Genomic DNA, 25,370 nt, shown 5'->3' with positions numbered 1-25,370 from the left:
CACGTGGTTGCTACTACTCTACAACTGCTGGCTAATGCACCAGAGGAGGAGAACCTAGGGAAGGAGGACTCGAAGCTTCTCTATGGCGTCCTTGCTAAAGACTGGGCCAAGGTGCTCCTAGCTGGAAAAGGAAAGAAAAAAGATGTCACATAGTGGCCTTTTGTTTTATGTTGTGTTTGGTACTCTGTTGGTTCTCACTCTCCATCCTTTGCTGATGGTTTTGTTTTTTTGGTTAAACTTTGTTCTGGGCTATAGGTGGTACAATGCGATGACCACCTATATGCTTTTTAAACTATTAAACTCTGCTAGTCCTAAGGGTTGGATCCCTAGTACTTTTAATTATCATTATTTTGCTACTTTTGTTTTTGATGTAAATCGTTAAGGGTGCTGTGTGTGGTTGTTGGCTGGCTTTCTGCTAGTTATGCCACCACTGTTGTAATGGGCTAGCTCCCTAGTTTTGACTGCTTTTATATCAAAAAACATCTGATATATTTTTCTAGCAAATGTTTGTGAATTTGAATGATAATCAATAATACTTGTGACTGTTATTTTAGGTTTTTGAAATCGAATCAACATATGTGAATTTAATATATAAATAGAGAATGTATATTCAAACATAAAAAAATACACCTAAATAAAAGTAAGAATATGTTAGAAATTAAGAATGACACTAAATATTATAGCATTTTTCAGTATATCATTATATCAGAACATTCTTTTAAAATATAACACATTAAAAAATAAATATTATTTAAAATGTTTAATTAACGGAGACTATTATTGGGCGTGTCACTCACAAATACTAAACCCTAGGCGAGTCTAGAAAATTGAAAACGTCTAAAATTGTATGGACGAAATCACCTTAGGCCTTCAAATTTTCAAACCATATATCAGATATATTGAGAAAATAAGAGCAACGAAGGCGAGGGAAATATTGGTGTGCAGATCTATTTGTAATGTTGTAGACACGCGTTGGGAAAGCCTTTAGTGCGAATTACAATGAGCGGATTTTTGGAGTTCATTTAGCGTACCAAGACAAGTTTACATATCAATTACAATCTGTAACTGACCTTTCTTTAAATGTGAAACTGCTTCAAGTAAGGTTCCCGATAGTGAAGGTAATTTATAATGGCCTAAACCCAGGATTTATTTCCTTGCAAAATGATTTAGATCATAATGTCGTTTGAAATATGCATATATTTATTGATGAAAAAAGAATTCCGAATTTCAAATCCCGGGAGAAACAGCAGGTGAAATATATCAAACCCTGTCCAAATTCTGAGCTGTGTAGAATTTGAAGTTGGTTGTATTCAGCATAAGTGATTAAATTATTGCGGAAAAGCAGTTTGAAATTCATCAGAACCTCTCAAAATCTCGAATATTAGATTTGAAACGTGTTTCATAAAATTATATTTTGTCTGAAAGAACAGGGAATCCCCATAAAGTTATCACTCAACAAAATTATTCAGTAGCAGAAACAACATTTAATTGATTTTTTAAATTATTAACTTCTTAATCATATTAGAGATTTTGGGCATCTGCTATCTGTTTTTGCATTTTTATTTTGGTTGGTAATATTATTTTTTTATTCATCATTTAAACCGAATTACATTTTTACATCACAAAGCTCAGACAAAAAGCCCCCGACACCACCTTACCCTGGATACTAAAAGAATTGCAGAGATTTGCTTCAGCAACCATGAAAAAAAAACACCCTTAAACCATTCATCATTGTTCCATTTCTGCTATTTGCCATTTTGTTACAACAAGATTTCTGGAAATAACCTACATAATTTTTTTTTGAAGCATTGACATTTGAGATCATACTTGGTGATCATTTTTTGTTTATCGGTAAAAGGCTGAAGTCATATATTATATTTATTATAAAAGAAAGAAATTACAGAGTCTCCATTCAAATGGGCACTGATAAGAAAGAACGAAGAAGAAAACCTCCAATCTTGCCCGGGACAATTATCATACACAATTTACTTAATTAAAAGAGGCATACCCATTCCTTTTATATTGAGATAATTTGTGCATTTGTCTCTTACTTGGGGACCAAAGTCTTATTACAAATTTAAAAGGGGCATGCCCCCGGTTACATAATTTGTAAAGGGCATTCCTTTTTTGTAAAGAAGTCAATGTTTGTCTTCTCCAAAACTCTTGGTAAGTGTCCCATCTTATTTTGTAGCTGCGAGGACTTGCTTTTATCCTCGCTTGTATTTGATGCTTTGCAAAATCCAAAAACTCCAACCTCATGGAAGAATGTTAGTTTTAGCAATAAGAATTCATAGTAGAAGGAATGGATTTATGATGAAGATTAGTCGTATCGTCTGTTTTGCTTTAGTTTCTATTATGTGCCTTGTTTCTTAATTTAATTTGTTTTTAGAGTTTGTGTCTAAACTTGGTATTTTTAATCCCTTATTTTATTTTATTTTATATTAAATTGTTTATGTTGATAGATTGTTTAAAAGAATTCTTTTTGCCCTGGTTTTATTATGCAATTCATCGTTTTCTATCTTTTGGAGTTTAAGATTGATTGTGTACTTGAGAAGTGTAATGCATATTAAGTTGGTTTCCTGTTTGATTTAGATTCATTGATAATTTCAACCTTCAACCAATTTGTATTTCCTATAATGATGATTCAAATTTTCGAGGGTACGGTTTCTTTGATAGAATGAGGTTAAACCTTGTGCTTTTAGGGGTCTATTAAAATGATTCCTTTCCGACAGATGTCATGATATTAGGTGGATGAAAAAGGGTTATTTGAAATCTTCATTTGTCTTAGCTTTTGTTTGGAGTTACTCCCTGCCTTTGTTATTTTTGCTTTGTTGATTGTAACTAATTTTAAGGTTGCCATTTATTTTCTCATCCGATCAAAGACCAAATCTTCTGATTATTGCAATCGCCCGACTAGAGATTTTCGAGAACAATTCAATAGAAATGTCACCTTGTTAGAGGATTTACAAATAGCTGTTAAGCCAACTCTGTTTAAGAGATTTAGATCACTGCGACAATGTTTAGAGATTAACAATGAGATGACCTGATTTCTGATGCAACTGAGTTGCTGATTACAGATCTCAATTCTGACTTGTATACTTGATCCTTCCCAATCAAATGTATCTTTGCACCTCAACAAGAATAATCTGTTTGTCCTTCTAATTCGCTTCCTCTAAGCATCATCAAATCTTCGATTATGTTCCACACATTCAATCCTTAACTTGACCTTATATTTATATCTTACACATTGTCAAGTCGGCTTGAATACAACTTAGAATAATTAATATTCATCTTTTCAGTCGGCTAGAACCAACAAACAAATTACTTGAACTCAATATGCCAAAACAAGAAAATCCTTTGTTAGCTGACCTTGCTCGGTAGATACCAACTCAAAGCAATTTTTCTGTGTTAACCAAGTGAACTCAGTTAATACTGCATATTCACGAAGTTCCTTTGGTAACCGAGTGAGCTTGGTTAACACCGGTTCCATCCAACATTTCCTTCATTAGCCGAGTGAGCTCAGTTAACACTCAACTTCTGCAAACTTTCTTTTGATGCCCGAGTGAACTTGGTAGACACTGTCTTCTGAACTAGGCAAACAATGGAATGCTCGACAGACACATGAAACTGTCTTCAATGCCCGAGTGAGCTCAACATACACTGACTGGCAATGATATGACATTTTGTGCAACATCAAAGATAATACACAATTAATCAATTGTTTCCAACACAATTGTCTTGCTTTTTTGTTTTCCTTGGGGTAAATCAGGGGTGGGTTAATCAATTGGGTCCGATTTTTCTGCATTTCAGCATCCCATTCAGTGAATGATCCTTCCTCTTTAATTGAGTTTTTAAGGTGGTTGTTCATTACTTCAGTGATGCTTGCTTCTACTTTGTTAAGAAATGAGGGGAAGTTGAGGCTCCGTCAAAGTTTAGTTTGCACCAACCTACTGGGGGGGGATCCCATCTACACACTTGCTTTGTGTTTTTGTTCTCCTTGGGGTAAATCAGGGGTGTGTTTATCAATTGGGTCCAATTTTTTCGCATTTTCGCATCCTGTTCAGTGAATGTTTCTTCCTCTTTAATTGAGTTTTTAAGGTGGTTATCCATTACTTCAGTGATGCTTGCTTCTACTTTGTTAAGAAATGAGGGGAACTTGATTTTAGTGGTGTTGAAAATTCTCCAGTTTCTTTCTTTCCATATTTCTCATAATAGGATTGAAGGGGAAATGTTCCAGAGTTTACTATATATTCTATTCTTTCCTAATTTGCTTGGTCGGGCTAAAGGCCAATTTAGCTTTTGGCATAGCCAGTTCCAACATTTCTCTGTAAATGAACACTGGTAGAGCAAATGTTCTGCTATTTCTAAAGCATTTTTGCAGAGTTGGCATCTTGAGGGTCCTTCGTAGCCCATCTTTGTGAATCTATCTGCTGTTAGGATTCTGTTTTGAGTTGCTGCCCATAGGAAAATTCTTGCTTTTGGGAGACATGCGGAAGCCCAGCATAATTTTAGAGGGATAGTAGCCTTTTCCCATCTTTGGGAGTTGATTATCATATTGTATCCTTGCTTTACACTGTATTGTCCATTTTTAGATGCACCCCATGTAAGTTTATCCTTTCTATATTTGTGGTCTACATGTCTTTTAGTTAGGAAATTGTGATAGATTTGTTTTTCTTGATCTGAGAGATTGGTTTCTTCTACTGATTTCCACTCCCAAGTTTCTATCCTTTCTATTGTATTCATTTGTTTGTAGTCCGAAACTTGCTTTCCCATTGTGCTATTGTGTTTTTTATGTTACCAGGCAAATTTTAGTTATCTGGGGCTGGCTGCCCATCCCAAGAGTCTTTTCAAAAAAGTGCTTCCTTTCCTTTTCCTATATCCCATGTTAAGCCGATACTTATGATTGGTCGACATTGAAGCATAAAATTCCATGTTTTTGATCCTTTTTGGGGGTTCCTTGTTTCGAAGATTGACAAGGGATCTTGACTATTGAGATACTTGTTGTAAAGTATTTTCTCCCATTTGCTACCATTTTCTTGGTACATCCTCCAAACTAATTTGGCTCCTAATGCTTCATTTTGCCAACTTAGGTTCTTAATACCTAAACCTCCCAGCTCTTTTGGTTTGCATATGTTGTCCAATTTGGTTAGGGCTTGTTTATTGTTATCATCTATTCCTTTCCAAAAGAAGTCTCTAAGCTTGCTATCAAGTTTCTTCTTCACCCCTCTAGGTAGTGGTAGACATAGCATCTGATAAGATGGGATTGCTGACATAAAGGCTCTAATATTAGTGGCTCTACCCGCTTTAGTCAGCCATCTACCCTTTCAATTTTCTGCTTGATTGGACACTTTATCTAGAATAGGATTCCAGATTTTTGTGTCTCTCAATCCCTTTTCAAGTTGGACTCCTAAATATTTGTAGGGAAAGGATCCTTTTCTAAAACCCATTATGTTACAAATCTTTGTGTGTGTTTTTGGTAGGATATTTAAAAAATATATTTCAGATTTGTCAATGTTGACTTTTTGTTCGGGTGTCTCTGTGTAAGTTTGTATGATTTCCTTGAAGTTTTGGGCTTCCTCTTTTGTGCTTTCCCCAGGTAGGATAGTGTCATCTACGAATTGCTGGTGGATTATATTTGGGGTGTCATTCAGTACCGTTACTTCTTTTATTTTCCCCTCTGCTTGTGCTTTCTTGGTGGCTCTGCCAAATGCTTCAACCATGATAATAAATAAGAAGGGTGATATTGGGTCTCCTTGTTTGAGTCCTCTAGAGATGTCCTTTCAGGGTTCCATTGAGGATGAGTGATATTTTAGGGGTGGTGGTACATGTAAAGATTAGGTTTATCCATTGTCGAGAGAAGCCAAAGGCTTCCAAAGTCTTGCATAAGAACCTCCAATCAACTTTTTCATAAGCCTTCTATATATCTAATTTCATTAGCATGCAAGGGTTTTTGTTGGTTTGGGTTGAATGGATGGCTTCTTGGATTGTGATGATTCCATTAAAGATGGATCTGCCTGGAACAAATCCTGTTTGTTCTTCCGAAATTAATTTGGGGAGAACTTGTTTGAGTCTATTTGCCAACGCTTTGGTTAGTATTTTATATATTGTGTTACAAAGTGCTATAGACTGAAAATCTCTTGGGGTTTCATGATTTTCTTTTTTTGGGATGAGAGTGAGGAAGGTGTTGTTAAATTCTATTAAGAGTGATCCAACGTTTCTACATGCTTCAATGGCTCTCCAGAGATCTGCACCTAGGATTTTCCAGCATTTCTAAAAGAAGAATGCTTGGAAGCCATCTGGGCCTAGTGATTTGTTTGGGTTCATACTGAATAGTGCTGATCTGATTTCTTCTAATGAGAAGGGTTTGTTAAGACTTTTGTCATCTTCTGGTGTTATTAACTTTGCGATGGCTTTATCCATTATTTTTTGGGCTTCCAGGTTTGAGTTGTCAAAGTTATTAAGAGTATTTTTGTAGTAGTTGATGAATACTTCTGCTATTTCTTTTGGATCCTCTATTAGATGTCCTTTGTCATTTTTTATTTTCATTATTCTATTTATATTTCTTTTGCTGATGGTGCTGTTGTGAAAGAATTTAGTATTGATCTCCTTCTGTTAGTCATGTTTCTCTAGATTTTTGTTGCTAGTATATTTCTTCTTTGGCTAGGATGCTTTCTTGTTTTGCCAAGAGTTCTTTTTCTTTTGTATAGTTATCATTGTTCATTCCATTCTTAATTATTTCTTCATTTAGTAGTTCTAATTGTTCTTTATTTTCTAGTTTCTCTTCGAATATGTTGTTGAAATGATTTTCGTTTCATTTTAGAATGTTTTCTTTAAACATTTTTAATTTAGATACAAAGCAAAACACTTTTGATCCTCTGAAATTACTTTCTTGCCACCACTTTTTTATGTTGGTCATGAAGTATTCATCTAGAAACCACCTTTTTGCACATTTGAATGGATTCCTAGTAGGTTTGTGTGCTTCTTCAAATTCTATCCTGGCTGGAAAGTGATCCGAGCTTGCAAATGGGAGGATTGTGGAGTGCATTGCTGAGTTTATGGAGCTGAGATCTCCTTTAAATATGAATCTGTCAAGTCTTTCCGCTATTGGACAAAATCCTTTCCTTTTGTTGTTCCATGAAAAGTGTCCATTATTTAGTGGTATGTCTACCAAATCATTCTTGCTAAACCATTCTCTAAAGTCTTTCATAACTTGCGTGATAACTTGAGAGCCCCCGTATTTATCATCTAGATTAAGAATTGCATTGAAGTCTCCCCTTATGCAGAATTTTCATTGCTGTTCTGTTCCAAATGTGTGCCTATTTCCTGTCACAGTTCCTTCTTTTCTGCTGTTGAGAACTGGTCCATAAACATTGATGAGGTTTAGTTGGAGATTACTCTTGAAGCTCTTTATTTTTCCTCCCATCCAATTCTTGCTTGAGATTGTCTTTATGAACTCTATTTTCTTTGGGGTTCCAAATTACTCTAATTCCCCCTAAGGCTTCATTTGATTTTACAAATTTTGATCTCTAGATCCCTAGTCTTTTGCCTAGTTTGTTTCCTTTGTTTAGTTTTGTTTCTAGGATGAGAATTAATTTTGAGTCAAAGAGGGTCAAATTGCGCTTAATTAAGTACTTCTTGCTAGGGGCGTTTAGAGCCCTAGCATTCCATGTGGTGATCATCATTGTTTTGTGGGAAGGATCTTCCCTTTCCCTACATTCAGAATGTTGCTTAATTTCCTTTGGTTTTCTACTCTTCCTGAGTTAACTCTTAGTTCAGCCAAGAATTTTTTCCTCTTTTTTTCTACTTCTTGCCACATTCAGGAGTAGTTAACCCATCTTGGTTCGCTGCAATTCCTAGTTTGTTACTCAATTTGTTTTCTATATAGGGGTTAGATGTTGATGCATTGTTGCCTATTGCTTCTTCTTCTTCTCTTAGTTCTTGTAATATTTGTTCCCCTATATCTTCCTCTATTTCTTTTATTTCTTCATCCTCTGGGTTATGGGCCATTTCTGCTTTAGAGGTTGGCTCTGCACTTTGGTGCTCTAGAAAGTCTATTACTCTAAACTTTTCCTAGTATAGAATATCCTTTGTTGTATTTCTCCTTTGACTGATCGTTTCTAAGTCTAGGCTGTCCATTAGTGAGTCCACTTCTATTGGTATTGTATTCCTTCTAGTTTGTCTTTTCTTGATTTCCTCACTTTCCTCAAATGGATCTTTCTCATTTTCAGGAGTTTGCCAAAATTTATATGATGTTCGTTCTTCTTTTTTGGCTTTTTCCCGATGGTGATATTTTCCCATAGCTCTGATGTTGCTAGGGGGATGATACTAGCCTAGTGTTGAGTTTCTGATTCTGCTATCCCTTTTATGTGCTTTGCACTTATTCCTTGTGGAGTTTCTAGATGAGTCTGTTCTTTGGTTGCATCTTCTTCCAAACTTTTTTGTTCTTTATTGAGATTTTCTACTCTCATTCTATCTTGATTTGGCTGCTTTCGTGATTCCCCAATTGCTTCTGCTTTTTATGCATGGGTCTCTCTTCTTTCCTTAATGAATCTTTTGGGAGTCTGTTTATTGTTCTTTTCATAAGATCGCTCTATATCATCTAAGTTCTCTCTAGATTATGTGTTCTTGATTCTATTTGATTCCAAGTTGTATGGATCTCCACTGGTTCATCCCTAGGATCTTCAGCTGTATCTCGATCTAACCCTTGTAAGTTTTTGCTATACTGCTTTTGTATCCTTTTTTGCTATCATTTCCTTTGTTCTTTTCCACTTCCTTTTCACTTATACACAGTTCCTTTTGACCATTCTTCGTAGGGGCCTCGTGTTCCAAGTGTTTTTGACCCCATATTGCCCATTGGTCATTCGTATTTGTTTGGGTTAGGAGTAGTTCATGCACGAGTCTATTATACTCTTTTCTGCTAATGTTGATGTCTTCAAAACCTGATGACTCCTTATAGCATTGCTTACATTGTTGAAGGATTTGGAATTTTTCTTGCATATTGCTGCTTCCTGTTATGTCAATGCTTCTCTCTTCTATGTGTCCTGTTGTTGTTGGTTTTCCCTTGTTTTCGGTGTTATTGTCTTGCTCTATGATTTCTCCTTCCTCTTGATCCTCCTTCTTTCCTTTTGACTTACTTAAAATTGGTATTGGGTTCTCTTTCACTTCCTCTATGATCATTGATTTCACCGGGTGCACCTTATTTACATTTGTTTTGTAGTTCTTCATCATTTCTTTGAGATTCATGGTTTTATTGATGTGGTTTAGTGTGTTTCTAGATTCCGAATTGATTATTTCCTTTATTTGCCCTTCATATTTGTCGAAAGAAAGATTATATATTGTCTATTTGTTATGATTTTCCTTTTTTCAGACTTGACTTGCCTTTTTTCTAGGTTTAGAAGGAACTTGATGTTATTAGATGATTTCTCAATACCAATTAAATCTCCTAGACTACTCCCAATTCTTTTTAAAATTTGAATTTGATTTAATTCTGGAGGAAGGGTCTCGCAAATTAGCCAAACTGGCATTGTGTTTTTCCATTTTTAAGTCATTGAAGTTACGACGCAGGGAGAGATTAGGTAACCAGTGCCAAAGGCACACCCGATTATCCAAACCGCCTGTGAGAGTAAACATAGCGGAAAACAACACAAATAACAACAAAACATAGGAGATAGAGGAGCAAATGCCTTCACAGATCCATCAATATACTAGATGCATGCCTAATCAAAATACTAGATGCATGCCAAACAGTAAGGCCTTTTGGGTTATGACCACAATATAATTCAGATTTGATCCACAAAGATCCAAACTTCACAATTCAGCTTGCTTTTGCTCTTTCTACATTCTTCCCTCTAATTTTTCCATGCCCTAAGACTCTATCCAAAACCTTATAAAATATATGCATGGCCACAAGTCACCCTGTTGCAAATACAACAAAATAAACCCTTATATTAAATGCCAAAACAAGCCACAAGTCGGCTCTCATCAAATACCTATCACCAAATTAAATACAAGGTCCGCTTCATGAGGAAACTACACACAGACAACTCAGCAAACGAAGAATCCATCAAAAGCTGCAACTCGGCAAACTTAGCAACACTCGGTAACCAAAGGAAACTTGACATCCAAACAAACTCGACACACAAAGGACTTGACACCCAAACAAACTCAGTAGCCAAAGAGAACTCGACAACTAAAGGAACTCAGCATCTTGGTAACCAAAGAAGACTCGGCGACCAAAGAATAACTCGGTAACCAAAGAATCGCTCGACAGCCACAAGATAACTTGGCAGCAATTGCGGACTCGACAAACATAGAGAACTCGACAATGCAAGACATTTTAACTCGATAGTAACTAAGAATCTCGGAAAACATGCAGGATAGCAATGCAACCCAGGATGCTTTTGCATCAGACAACTGGGGTTGAAAGAAATGATTCTCTTGAATTATTGAGATGTCACAACCCGAGCTGAATCCAACTCAGATTGGGAAATCCATGTCGCATCTTCAACTAGTCTGTTCTTCCACTTTACCAAATACTCATAATAATCTTTTTCTCTTGTGCTCTTACCAACCTTCTGATCCAATACCTGTTCAACCTCTTCAATCTACTTCTTAGGATAATTATCTGATACAACAACTTCATCAGTTGACTCATGATATTTGTACAAATATCACTATAACAATATCAATTAACAACTACCATCCAATACCGCTATATCGAAATCAAATGACGATTACCATTAAATAACGCTATATAAAATTAGGGCATCACATACCACTGTATCGATTAAGGCATCGATTACCATTGAATCATTTAGGGTTTCAGTTACCACTGTATCAATTAGGGCTTCAGATACCATTGAATCAATTAGGGCTTCAGATACCATTGTATCATTCCTTTCTTTCTGATTGCTTAACTGTGGCAATAACATAAGATTAGAAGATATGCTTATATTTATTATTCATATAAATGAAAGATTGATATAGCAATCCATCAGATAAATCTTTCTCTCGCAACTAAATGTAAAATAACTATAATGATGATAAAACTCAATTAATCTTATCTTAGTCTTGCATATACATCATAAAAGTAAAATACCTGTTTCCGGTAACCAATTGAATATATAGCTTATCTTTGTCTGTTGTACGTCCGACAAGTTGGGGAGAGGTGAAACATTGTCAGGGGCTTAACCACCCAACCTCGGACCTTAACTTATTCCCCACACATACTCTAAAGAGAAAGGCCCTTCCCTACCCAGAATTGAACTTGGAACATCCGTCATCTATTGAGCATCCTGGTATTTAAGCACACCATTCAACTTGACAGCAGGAGGATAAAATTAACAGGATCATGCATGAACTATTAAATAATTCATATTAAAAATGATAAGGATTGTTAGGTCACATCTGATTTTGTTTTCTTGTTAATTGCAGATCTCTTTCTCTCACCTCTTCACCATTTTCCTTGGCTATACAGCCGGGTGAATCCCAGGTGTTTGAACCTCATAGCAACGCACTCTTTCTATTGTTCCTTAACTGGTAAAATAATATTATATGTTTCTAGTTTATCACAAACTGTGACTTAAAAGAATATGTTCTTTAAAACAGGCAGAAATATCATTAATTCTGATTTCCATATTGTATATTTAAATCATGATTCAATTGCATCTTAAATAACTCTTTCTCAAGAGGTTCTATCCAATGATTACATCCACAGTTTAGCTGTTATGGAGAATGGAACCCAGTAGCAATTGATAAGAAATATACAACAATGCTTGGAGCAGGATTGATTATATAATTTCAGCATTTCACAATCTGTGATTGAGAGAATTTATTCTTTAAAACTTGCAGAATTAAATATCATCTGCTTCCAAAGTCTATTGGCAAAGATAACTTATCATTCCATGTTATGTACACTTCACTATGCTTATTGGTAAGCAACTCCCTAGAGTTATATAGTTATAAATGAAGATAATCTACAGTTGTAGATATAGAGATCGATTGTAATAAAAATATCGGAGTAACATTAATTGGAGATGATTAACACATAACCTGATATAGTTTTGGGTCTCTGCTGATGTATTTGCAAAAACGGCTTGATAATCCAGCTCTCCTTCAGTTGCTAAGAATGTATCCAAAGAATACTGAGATACTCCGTCTTCTGTGATGATTGATTCACGCACAACAAGGTTCTAAGACGCTGCTTGTGAATAGAAACTACATATTAGAATAATAGTGAACGCTGCTTAAAAATGGAAATATTGATTGAATTAACAGTAAATTTGGCTCTTGCATTAACTAGAAAACGGGTGTGTGATGGGCTGAGTGGAGACTGGAACGTAGCAGAAGGTAGTCGGGTGTATAAAGGCAAAGATATCTTGAAAACATAGCAGCATAATGAAATCGGAAATATGGATTATGGTCCCCGACTCCTCTTACGGCTTCCATATAAAGGGACATGCTGTGACTTCTTGGCTTCCACCGGTTAAAGTTTATAAGATAATTCGAATTGCCAATTATTAAATTGATTTTTCATGCCAAGTGTTAATCAGTTTAAAAAGATTATAAGTGAATTCGAATTTCCAAGTATTAATTCGATTTATCATGCCAAATGTTAATCGGTTAAAAGCAAGAATATTAAAAAGAAAAGAATAGAGTTGGAAGATTATAACTCGAATATTATAATAATTCGAATGTTATTATATCTGAAATATTATTATAATCTTATATTTATATATGTACATGTAAATATTAATGGGGTGACATCACTTTATGAAATTATTATAATATAATGGTACCATCTCATTTTTATATTTATATGTACATATATAGATATATCTATTAGAATAATAAGGAGAGAGATCATATTAAATCCTTTGAAGTACGTTTTATATTTTAACCCAATTATTTATGTTTCTCAAATTATTTATTTAAATAGCTCATGCGGGTCCCATAGATGTATCTTGTTTCAAGTCACTAGGTCCTCAATCCATTTGCCTAGTGATGGTGATGCTCCTATGCCTAATTTTTTTCTGACAATGCTTCCACCCCTTCGACGTGTTTCCTGCAAGGAAATTCTCCGTAGTTAAATTATATTATTATAATAAATTATTTAATCATAAATAATCATAACGGTTAACCATCTTCTCAATTCCATGAATTCGTGATAAATGATCAACTAGCTTGTTATCGTCACTTGAAATTATAACGACTAACCATCTTACCATTTCGCAAGATTATAACAAATTAAACTGCCAACTGACTTCATGTGAACCTTAACGGCTATATTTTGAATTAGGTCAAAAATTGGGATGTAATAGTCCACACTTCATCTTCAACTTACTGTATGTTCCAACAGGAAATCTTTTTTTCTTCAAATGAACCATCACCTCATCACCAACTTCAAAAACATGATGTCTTCTAGACTTATTAGCATTTTCCTTGTACTTCTGATGACTTTGTTCCAACTTCAGCTTCGCTTCCTTATGCAAAGACTCAATAAAATTAGCAAACTCTTCTTCTGCATCACTTCTCTTTTTTTAACCAGCAATATCCCTTAAATCTGATACTCTTCTAGGTTGCATTCTAGTAACACTCCTACTCACAAAATTATTATATGAAAACTCAGCTTGTGCCAATATCATCTCCCAATTATGTGATTCATTTCCAACTAAGCATCTCAACAAATTACCCAAGCTTTCTATTCACAACCTCTGTTTGTCCATCTGTCTGTGGATGGAATGTAGAACTAAACTTCAACTTAGTACCCATCTTCTTCCACAAAGTCTTCCAAAAGTAACCAACAAACTTACTGTCTTTGTCAGAAGTAATACTTCTAGGTAATCCATGCAATCTAACAATCTCTTTGAAGAAAATCTCTGCAATATGCTCGTCATCTAATGTCTTCTTACAAGGTATAAAATGAGCCATCTTAGAAAATCTATCCACCACAACAAATATAGAATCATACCCCTTCACTGTCTTAGGCAATCCAAGAACAAGATCTATACTGATGCCACTCCAAGGTTTCTTAGGAACAAAAATAGGCGTATACAAGCTAGTATTCTGACTTACTCCTTTTGCCACTTGACAAACTCCACAGCGCTTTACAAACTTTTGAACACCCCTATACATCTGAGGCCAGTAATACTTATCCTTCAATAGACTTAATGTTTTATCAATTCCAAAATATTCAATCAATCCACCACTATGCTTTTCCTTAATCAAATTCAACCTCATAGAACTCTTAGGAATACACAACTGAATACCTTTAAACAACATACCTTTTTGAATAAAATATTCATCAAACTTACTTGGTTGTTCTGTCAAACTAGGTGCTCTGCACTCTCTCCACATCTCAGAAAAATTAGGATCAGTATCATACAACTCCTTCATCTCATCAAAACCAAGAACTTTAACCTTCATCTCGGTCAACAAAGAACGTCTTCTACTCAATGCATTAACAACTCGGTTAGTTTCTCCACTCTTATGCTTAATCACAAATGTAAAACTTTGCAAATACTCAACTTACTTCATATGTCTCTGATTCAACTTATGTTGACTTCCCAAGTACTATAAAGCTTTATGATTAGTATACAACACAAACTCCTTAGGAATCAAATAATGTCTCCACCTCTTTAATTCTTGAACAATAGCTTAAAACTCTTGATCATACACAAAATACTTCCTTTTAGCATCATTCAACTTCCCACTAAAGAAAGCAACAGGTTTACCCTCTTGACTCAATACAACTATTGCACCACCACTTGCATCACATTCAACTTGAAATACCTTATTGAAATCAGGCAAAACCAATACAGATAACAACTTTTTGTTTCAAAATCTCAAAACTCTTATCAGCTGCATGTGTCCACTTGAATTCCTTTTTATCTCCGATTATTGTCTTAGTCATAGCATTACAAACAACACTAAAATTCCTTATAAATTTCCTGTAAAAACTAACCAAACTGTGAAATGATCAAACCTCACCCACATTCTCAAGTGTAGGCCATTCCAAAATTGCTTTAACCTTCTCAGAATCCATCTTCAAACTATCAGTTGAAATAACAAATCCCAAATACACAATATCCTCTTGCATAAAAGAACACTTCTTCAGATTAATCACCAACTTTTCCTCTTTCAGTCTTTGCAATACTTGCCTAACATGCTCAAGATGTTCTTCCTTAGTTTTACTGAATATCATAACATCATCCAAATAAACAATCACAAACTTACCCAAAAACCTCTTGAGAACTTCATTTATCAACCTCATGAAAGTACTAGATGCATTAGCCAAACCAAATGGCATTACCAACCATCTTTTGTCTTAAAAGCAGTCTTCCATTCATCACCTTCTCTGATTTTGATCTGATGATAGCCACTCTTCAAATTAATCTTGGTAAAATACTTCGCTCCACTCAAGTAATCCACTATGTCATACATCCTTGGCATAAGAAACCTATATTTCACTGTGTATCTTGTTAATAGCTCTGGAATCAGTACACATTCTCCATTCTCCATTCTTCTTAGGTGCTAATACGACAGATACATCATATGGACTCAAACTTTCTCTTATCAAACCTTTTTGTAACAACTCATGTACTTGTCTGTTAAGATCTTCATTTTCAGTAGGTGTCAATCTATTTGGTGCTTTATTCGGCAAACTAGCTCTAGGAATCAAATCCATGCAATGACTTATACTTCTTATTGGTGGTAAACCATTAGGTATGTCCTCTGCAACAATATCTTTATACTCATTCAATAAATTAGTAATATCTACTGGGACTCGGTTAATACTACTAGTTTTTGCTGTCACTTGGTTACCACTAATATTGACTGGCACTCGGTTAACACTGTTTTTTGATACTCGGTTTCTATTGGCACAACTCAATCTCCTAGGGATTATAGCAAAACAAATTTGATTCTTTTTTATTTCCTTTTCAAAATACTTTCCATCAACCATGCAAATTCTCACAGTAGTACACTTAACTTCATTTGGACTTTCAATTAATAGTAGCAATATTTGCTTTTTCCCATTCACCTAAAGCGTGTATTGATTCAATCTTCTATCATGTATAGCATATTTATCATATTGCCAAGGTCTACCCAACAAAATATGACAACAATCCATAGGCATATTATCACACAAAACTTTATCAAAATAATGTCCAATGTTGAATTTCACAATACATTGTTCACCTATCAGTATCTTATGCTCATCTTTGATCCATGAAACATGATAAAGTTTAGGATGCTCCAACCTCTGCAACTGTAACTTTGTAACCAATTCTTCTGATGCCAAATTTGTGGAACTTCCGCTGTCAATGATCACTTTGCAACATTTTCCAGCCATCTTACATCTGGTCTTGAAAAAAATTCTACTTAGGACAGGTTCCTCATGACTTCCCTTATTACATAAGGTTCTTGTCGCCATCAAATTTTGTCCAGCCTTAGGTCCACTAGGTGAACCTTTAGTGTCTCCATGAACTACAACATTTATGTTACCTTACCCACTTTCAAAGGATCTACACTCAAAGGATCTATGCCCTTCTTTACCACATCTGAAACAATTACCACGAAAACCACCTCTAGAATAAGAATTACTTCTTCCTCGGTAAGAACTAGTACCTCCTCAGACGGAATCACCACCTTTCCACTCGGTCTTGCCTTTATCATCATTCTTCCATTCAAATTTGCCCTTATCTTGTACAAAACTGTCAGATCTGGCACCTTCTCCATAAGATTTACCTTTGCCTCTCAGGAATCTACCATCTCTACCTCTTTCTCTTTGTTCATGCTTCTTTGTCAAGATCTCCTTAGCTTTCAAGGCATATTGATATGCTTCCTCCACACTTTCCAATTTCACAAAACTTATCTCATCTTGAATCCCAGATCTCAATCAATTTATGTACCTTGCAATTTTATCAACATCATCATCTACATGTTCAGATTTGTTGTCCAATCTATAGAATTCCTTAGTATACTCCTTCACAGTCATGTCTCTTTGTCTCAAATTTTGCATCTTTCTCAACAAGCTAACTTGGTAATCAGCAGGAAGGAACTTGTTTTTTACCTTGTTCACCATCTTCGGCCAAGTCCTGATCTTCTTCTTTCCTCTCCTTTGTCTATCAGTCTGCAAATGCTCCCACCATAGTGAGGCATGCCCCTTCAAAATAGTAACTGCAATCTTCACCATCCTATTATCAGGAGTGTTTTCATAGTCAAAGAACTTCTCCATTTCAGAGATCCAATCCAACACAACATTGGTATCCAATCTTCCATCATAAGGAACAACTTCTACAACAGGCTTTGAATTTGCCCTAGACAACACTTTCAACAACCTTGCCTCATCTTGATCTTCTTCAGGTTTTGAATTAGGGTTCGGTGTTGCTGCTTCATCACTCACATCATCAAGATGCGCTCCTCTTCTCTGGGCTGTCTCCACAGCATCTAATCTGGCTGCAATTTGTCTCAATGTATCCAATACGACATTGTCAGCATTTCCTCTAGCTCGAACCATCTTTACAATCAAGTTCCTGCAAGATCATAACCCTTTGCAAGTTTGGTGCAGGGCACCCTTGTTTCAAGGGGTCATCAAAATAAAATTTATTGCTTAATTGGTCATTAAGCTAAGTTTAGGTCATATTTGGTCATTTTGGTCCAATTGTAAAGGTGTTAGGCCACTTGGTGTTTTATAAACCAATGGTCTTTCACCTATAGGACCCTTAGGCTTAGGTTCATGCCAAGTGGCATCTAGGCCTTAGGTTTTACACATTTACATTCTAGGAGTATAGGCTAGGAGTTAGTCTTAATTTTGGTCACATAAAGCACTTTTCTTAAATAAGTTGCTTGAACACGCATTCTTGTTGCAAATTTTGTAATGCAACATTTGTCAACTTTACAAAAAGTTGTTCATTGTTGCAAAATGGCAACTAGCGGGTAGTTCAACTGATTCTTGCGATCCAAGGCAGTTGGATCAGGCAAGAAGTCTTTAAAATGCATCTATGTACCTGTCACAAGGCAGAGATCTATCATTCTGTACAGGTTTTGTTTTAAGATTAATAAAAAATCCTCTGGTTTCTCTCTATTTTCCTGTTTCAGACTGTTGTTCCGTATCTGTACGGATTGGCTCGGCTCCAAAAAGCACATGAACAGATAGAGGTCCGAATCTCCTTTCAAATGCTTCAAGTCTGAAGAAATTTGGTGCTGATTGGAGCAAGTGATTAATATCTTTATCTGACCGGGTCTAAAATCCTCCTCCTCCAGGATTTCAAACAAATGGATGTTTTTCTACCAAACTAACCGGCCAATCTGCTCGAAAATCTGGAGTTGTGTTGTATGATGAGTCCTTTTTATGTTTCTAAAAGGAGAGACTCGGGAGAAGCGTTTTACCATGATTAATCCGTGCCCTAGGGCAAACAGTAGGGTTGTTTGGCCTAGGAATTGTCTAGAATGAACTGGCAGACCGAAATGTACGCAATATCTCAATCAAATCAGGCAGAGCCGAGCATGAGACGACTGTAAGGTACTCCAACATCTTCATTTTGCTTATGTACCCATCTTTGTTAATGTTCTTTACAATCAAGACTAGTTAGGCCTGCTAGGACTGCATATGTATTGGACATTCTCATTGTGCTGGAGTAAGTATTTAATGTTGATGCTAGAAGATTGGCAAGTATTCAAAGAAGCCATTGAACCTTCATTTGCTGTCTGGTCAAATTAATAGTCTTTAATTGTTGGGACTGTCAACATAATACTGCCTGTTGGATGACAGTTAGAAGGATGATACTGTTTGTGAGTTCATAGTCAGATCGGGATAGTGTTTTGAAGTTCAATAAGCATTTCCTCATGTTTGATCAATGCATTGGAATGTTTCAAAAATAGTGAAGCATAGTTTTAATGAATGTCACAGTCAGCAGTGACTGATTGATTCAAAGTGGACAGTAAGAAGTTTAGATTTGTGTTTGCCATAGTGGATGCTATAAGAGAGTTGTAATCAAGTGTACCTTGTCATTTGTGAGTCTATTTTCCTTTGGCAGAATTATTGTAGAGGTTTGTTAAAAGTGTGACATCTAAATCATTCGGGGATCTTGGAACATCGGAGTATAGTACATTAAGAATAGCATCTTAAAGAATCAAAGTTCTTTGTGACAGCATTTTCCAGCAAGTATAAAAGTATTGATTTCTTATAGGTTCCTTGAAAGACTTAAGGACTACAAGTTGAGACAAGGACTATTGCTTGGAGACAGATACAAGAGGCATTTAAGTTGCTTTCCTGCCGCTCTGCATCAAAGTTATAGGTCAAATTTGCAGATCTGCAATCCTATAACCAAATTCACTTAGGATTCTACACAATCCGATCTCCACAAGGACAAACCTCTTCTCTGATAGCACCTGACACAAGGAGAGATTAGGTAACCAGGGCCTAAGGCACACCCAGCTATCCAAACTGCTTGTGGGAGTAAACACAACGGAAAACAACACAAATAACAACAAAACACAGGAGATAGAGGAGCAAATGCCTTCACAGATTCATCAAAATACTAGATACATGCCCAACAATAAGGCCTTCTAGTTTACGGCCACATTACGATTCAGATTCGATCCACAAAGATTCAAACTTCGCAATTCAGCTTGCTTCTGCTCTTTCTACCTTCTTCCCTCTAATTTTTCCATGCCTTAAGACTCTACCCAAAACCTTATTAAATATATGCACGGCCACAAGTCGGCATGTTGCAAATACAAGAAAATAAACCCTTATATTAAATGCTAAACTAAGCCACAAGTCGGCTCTTAGCAAATACCTATCACCAAATTAAATGCAAGGTTGGCTTCATCAGGAAATTGCACGCAAACAAGTTGGCAAACGAAGAATCCATCAAAAGTTGCAACTTGGTGAACTCAGCAACACTCGGTAACCAAAGGGAACTCAGCATCCAAACAAACTCGACAACTGAAGGATGCGGTACCCAAACGAACTCGGTAGCCAAAGGGAACTTGGCAACCAAAGGAGAGCTCGGCAACCAAAGTAGACTTAGCGACCAAAGGAACTCGACATCCAAGGAGATCTCTGTAACGAAAGAAGACTCGGTGACCAAAGAATAACTCGGTAACCAAAGAATCGCTTGGCAACCACAAGATAACTTGGCAGCAATTGCGGACTTGGCAAACATAGAGAACTAGGCAATGCAAGACATTGCAACTTGGCAGTAACTAAGAATCTTGGAAAACATGCAAGATTGCAATGCAACCCAAGATGCTTCTGCATCAAGTTAGGCTCCCAATGTGTGAGTTTAATGGCATGTCCTTTAGCAATGAGCTATTGAAAGAAGATTGTTCCTAATATAGGTATGATGGCAATGAATATAAATCAATCGAGTTGCATTCTCCCTGTGAAATTCTTTCCAGTCAGGTTTTTGTACTCCCTGTGAAACTCTTTTCTTGCTTTCGAGGCAGGTTGCAAAAATGCTGGCATGCCCCTTTTTCCTGGCTCCTTTAATCTCTCGAGAAGAAGTTCGGATATATCACCCCTGGGAGCAGCTGAGTGAACAATTAATGGCTGTGGGAGATGGGTTCTAATAAGTCAATACTTTTAAAATAGAGTTGATGGAGATTGACTTGTAAATCATGACATGTATTTTACATAATTATTACAGTTTCTTTGACTACTATATTAGAAGTTTCTTTTCATGAATTCCAAACTAGACTTCCCTTATATGCAGTCTATAACACAATACAAAATGTATTGACGTAGAAACTTGTTCACCATTTTCTTGAACAAAAGGCTTTCCAGCTGAAATTCTTTCCAGTCAGGTTTTTGTACTCCCTGTGAAACTATTTTCTTGCTTTCGAGGCAGGTTGCAAAAATGTTGGCATGCCTCTTTCCTGGTTCCTTTGGAATTTTATGCACCTATGATTATTTTCACACCTTCCACCACAATTGAAGTTAATCTTTGTTCACCATATTATTTTGTATTACTGGCTGTTGCCTTCATTCTTTCCCAGATCTTCTATAGAATTTTTGTCTTTTCAGGTCTAGCTTATCCTTCTTCAATTTCAACTTTCCCTTTACTTTCAATTATAATCCATAGATTATCCAGTGTTCTCCAAATCAAATTTAATTGGATCTCTGTAGCATTGATTTCTTGGAATAGGAAATTTCCTTCTTTATAAACAATTTATTGATTTTTAAATTTTACCCTCTTCTGAATCCATGTAACTTCTCATTACTTTCTGACCCTGCTTGGCAACCAGCAAGTGAATGAATTCTCAAAAATAGTACATATTAACATTTAACTAAGGATACAGAAAAACTTATCTAGAAAACTTGAATGAAATGTTTTGTATATTTTTCCCAGTGACAATCCTTAATTATAGACATAATCAATTTTCCTTCTTAATTTTGTCCCCATCCTTCTCACTTCTAAAATACTTGACGTATAGGTTTCATTGAACTCTATATGTGAAACTCCTGTGCATGAAATTCTAAATGGACTTGACTTATTGTATCATCATTTCTAAGTATGTTTTCTTTTAATCAATTTGTGTTTCATATTAATTGTAATTGTGGTGTAAAGTGTAGTACATGGAAGTTCTAAATGTGCTTGCTTATTTAAAATTCCGAACGTGCATACGTTATTATAACATTGGTCTAACTATGTGCACATATGTTTAAACTTTTCATTAATCATTTTATGTTTCAAATAAATCATAATTATGAATAGGTTTAATTAAATTTCAATATGAATATCCTTTGCCTTGAATTCTAAGTGTGCTTACCTTATTGTAATGTTGGTTCTAACAATGTGCACGTATACGAACTTTTCTTGTAATCATTTTGTGTTTCAAATCAATTGTAATCGTGGTGCAGAAGTCTAGCTAACAAAAATTGCCATTGCTAATCAGCTGCTGATTTCCACATGCTCCTGCATCAAACCCTCATATTCAGAAGCCATTGAACTTCCTGGTTTAATCTACAATTTGAGATCTTTCAATGCACAGATGTCTCTTTTTCTCTTGTATATAAATTTTCTTTGCAGTAGAAGGTTCTCCCCATATGAAGCTTTATGTAGTTTTCCTGTAGAATTGTTATCTTACTTTCAACTTGCAAATTCCTGGCATGATATCTTTTGTACCTTCCACGCCCTTGATAATTTTGGCACGTTTCACTATAGTAGTCTTGAAATTGAGAGCTTTATATTTAACACATAATTTTTACACCCATTGTCTGCATTTACTTCTTCAATTCCAGGTCTTTATTATAGAATAATGGTCTTCTTTGTTTCAATTTTGTCTTTAACTGCACTATTGATGTTTGTATAGGGTATGACAACAAACAGTGCAAGTATTGGATTGGAGAACTGGTGTTCTTTCTGACCTGGATTGTAAAGCAGAAATTTTATGTTGCTTGGAAATGAAGTTATGAAATTTGATATTGACCTTTGATTCTTGACCATAGAGAATCTATGGCAAAGAAAAGTAAGAAGGGAAATAAGGGTGCTAATGCAAAGCAGAATGGCAGAAGATTTCCAACTGCTTCGTTGGAGTCTGATTTGTCCCCATGTGCACCTATAACTGAGGATACACCAATGATAGATTCCGCCAGTACTGCTACTGATATACAAGGAAAGTCTATGGATTCTGTACGGGCACCTTGCAAACATTTGGGTAAAGGGGTGAATTGTAGGATTTTTGTAAGACGGATTGAAAATTGTCAAGATCTGAAGTGCAAGGGGTGTGCAAAATTAAATGAAAATGATTCTAAAAATAAAAAAGTTAAGAAAGGAAAAGGTAAGAGCTCAACTAAAAAGGGCAGGTCCAGGTCAAATGACATGGGGCAGTCTGAAGATGATTGGCCAAGAAGAACCTGGGTCTGTCTTTCATGCGGCTTTATAGGTTGTGGTAGCATTCTGGACTCATTTGAGGAGGGTGGAAACAAAGAAAATGGGCTAAAATTATCCAATGAAGGGGCAATAGACAGGGGACATGCTTGGCAACATTTCCTTAGTTTAAATCATCCATGTGCAATGCAGTGCGGTGATAGGATATTGTGCAAATGTTTTCTTTGCAAGTCTACTTTGCAATACAACTATTTCAAGGGTAGTAATGGAGAAGAGAAGATTATTGATTGTGAGGGCGATTGGACCCTGTCCATATTACAGGCCTGGAAGGCAGTTCAGGAAAAACTTGTAAAAGAATCAAGCACTGTTAATGGTGTTTTTAGTGTTATGAATGATGAAATACAGGAGAAGAAGAATGGAACTGTTCTTATAGAAGACAAAACAGATGGTTTAGTATTGTGTGGCCGTGTGATCAAAGGTCTGGCGAATCTTGGCAATACATGTTTCTTCAATTCTGTTTTGCAAAATATACTTGCTTTGGATGCGCTCCGAGATCATTTTACTCAACCAAATGTAGAATTTCTGGGACAGGTATCTTTCTCTTTGAGAAATCTTTACATGGAAACGATACGGGAAAGACAAGAAGCTGACAAAGCAAGAGAATTGGATTCTAGCTTGTTGAATGCAAACACTAAGAAGGGCAGGAGAAGCAGGATGCCTTCTATTAGTAGTAAGGAAGTCATCAGCCCAGTTTCTCTTTTCAATGCTATTTGTGCTAAGGCTCCTCGTTTCAAGGGATTCCAACAACAAGATAGCCATGAATTGTTGAAGTACTTATTGGACAGCCTAAAGACAGAGGAATTAAATGGAAGTAAGGTTCAACGCAAACAACTTTATAAATCTCCAGGTGAAAGTGATAATGAACAGTCATCTAGCAGGCAAATCCAGGTAAGTATGCACACAAATGAAAGGAATAACCATTCTGATACATTGACAATGGTAGATAATATCTTTGGTGGCCAGCTTTCCAGCACTGTTCGATGCTGTGTATGTGGCTTTTCCTCTGTCATGCATGAGCCATTTCTTGATCTGTCTTTACCTATTCCAAGAAAAGAAATGCCTAAGACATCCTCAACCCGGGGGCAGAATAAGCATGCCTCAGCATCAGCATTGGAGAAGTGTTCAGGAAAGAAACAGTTGCAAAAGGACAGTAACAAGGGGAGGAAAAAACAAGGTAACGAAAATCAGGTTTCCCCAATGAGAAAATCAGAAGCAAAAGAAATGATGGTTTGCTCTGGGAAGTTTATATCTGCCACTTCTGTTGAAAATATAACTTCTGATACTCCAAATGTACCTCCAACAAGAGTAGATCCCGAACAGCTTAATTGCTTGCTTCCTCTTAAACAATCTGCTGAAGGTTCATGTCAGAGTGTTTTTGATCTATCAAAAACCATGGAGCGAATTGCGGAGAGTGATGTAAAAAGCATTGATCGTAATTGCAATGGTATTCTACTTGATAACTCTGAGACAATATCTGTAAAAGAAACTTCTAACAATCTATCCATTTGTCAGAATGGACATAATGTAGATGAGAATGCAATATTTTCTTCCTCAGAGAATGCAATAGTCATGCAATCACATTTTGATTGTCAGGATAGATCTGCAATATATAATAATGAAAAGAGTGATGAGTTTGAAGAAGAGGATAAACCTTTCCTAGTTGTTGACAAAGATTTTTGTAATTGCCTTAATGCACCAGAAGGTATAGGGGTCAGAACTACAAATAAGAGTGAATCATTCACTCAATTGAACACTGGCAAATACTGTCACAAGCACTTTGATGTGAAGTCTGCACTGGCTATGAATTCTGAGCATGTTCCCATGGAGTGTGATGGGATTGAACGGGTCCATCAAGATACACTATCTATTGAGAAACAACAAGAAGAAAAATGTGAAGTTGAGAACAATCTATGTCTGGAAAACGGAAGACAAAATATATGTGAGGCAGAAATCACTGTTGATACTGAGAGAAGTAACATGGTAAGCACAGAAATGTTATCAAATGCTATCATTCCAATGTCTATTGATGGGTGTTTTGCTTCTTTCACAAGACCAGAACTTCTTTCAGGAGACAATGCATGGGAGTGTGATGGATGCTCTGCACAGATTGCAAATGACAGTGCAAATGCCAAAGTGGCAAGGTTGGAGGATGTAATTAACATGAAGTTCTCTGCAGCTTTGGACTTTGAAGGTGGACAAGACAAGACAATCCACACAAGAGAGACACAAGATGAAAGCAATAAAAATCCTTCTCAATCATGTGCCAAGGAAGATAAGGGGCTTGATATGACCAAGAAACTCCCAGGTTTGACCGATCAAGGTAGCGGACTGTTTTCTTCTCTGCAAAAACAGCAAATGGGCATAGTAGATTTGGGCAGTTCTGGCATTATGCAAGGTAGTTTCTGCAAATCTTATTTTAGACAAAGCTTCTGCTTTATGGTGTTTGCAAGTTCTGATGGTTTTTAATAACGT

General features: G+C 36.1%; 1 protein-coding gene across 3 annotated transcripts in view; it reads left to right on the top strand.

The window, feature by feature from the left end:
• Window positions 1-836: 836 nt before the first annotated feature.
• Window positions 837-25,370, top strand: part of LOC149559048 (ubiquitin carboxyl-terminal hydrolase 2-like) — a 72,563-nt gene continuing 48,029 nt past the window's right edge. For all 3 annotated transcript variants that reach the window (XR_016365106.1, XM_089833005.1, XM_089833004.1), the window contains exons 1-2: window positions 837-1,118; window positions 22,321-25,293. Coding sequence is in view for 2 of the 3 variants with exons in the window: in XM_089833005.1 (XP_089689131.1) it covers window positions 22,464-25,293 (2,830 nt within the window). In the remaining variant the exon portion in view is untranslated. The remainder of the gene's footprint in view (window positions 1,119-22,320; window positions 25,294-25,370) is intronic.

The sequence above is a fragment of the Cupressus sempervirens genome, chromosome 5, assembly GCF_028749045.1.
Source record: "Cupressus sempervirens isolate cs-2001-9-10 chromosome 5, ASM2874904v1, whole genome shotgun sequence".
Lineage (NCBI taxonomy): Eukaryota > Viridiplantae > Streptophyta > Pinopsida > Cupressales > Cupressaceae > Cupressus > Cupressus sempervirens.
The sequence above is the reverse complement of the archived record's forward strand: the minus strand, read 5'-3'. Positions and strand labels throughout refer to the sequence as shown.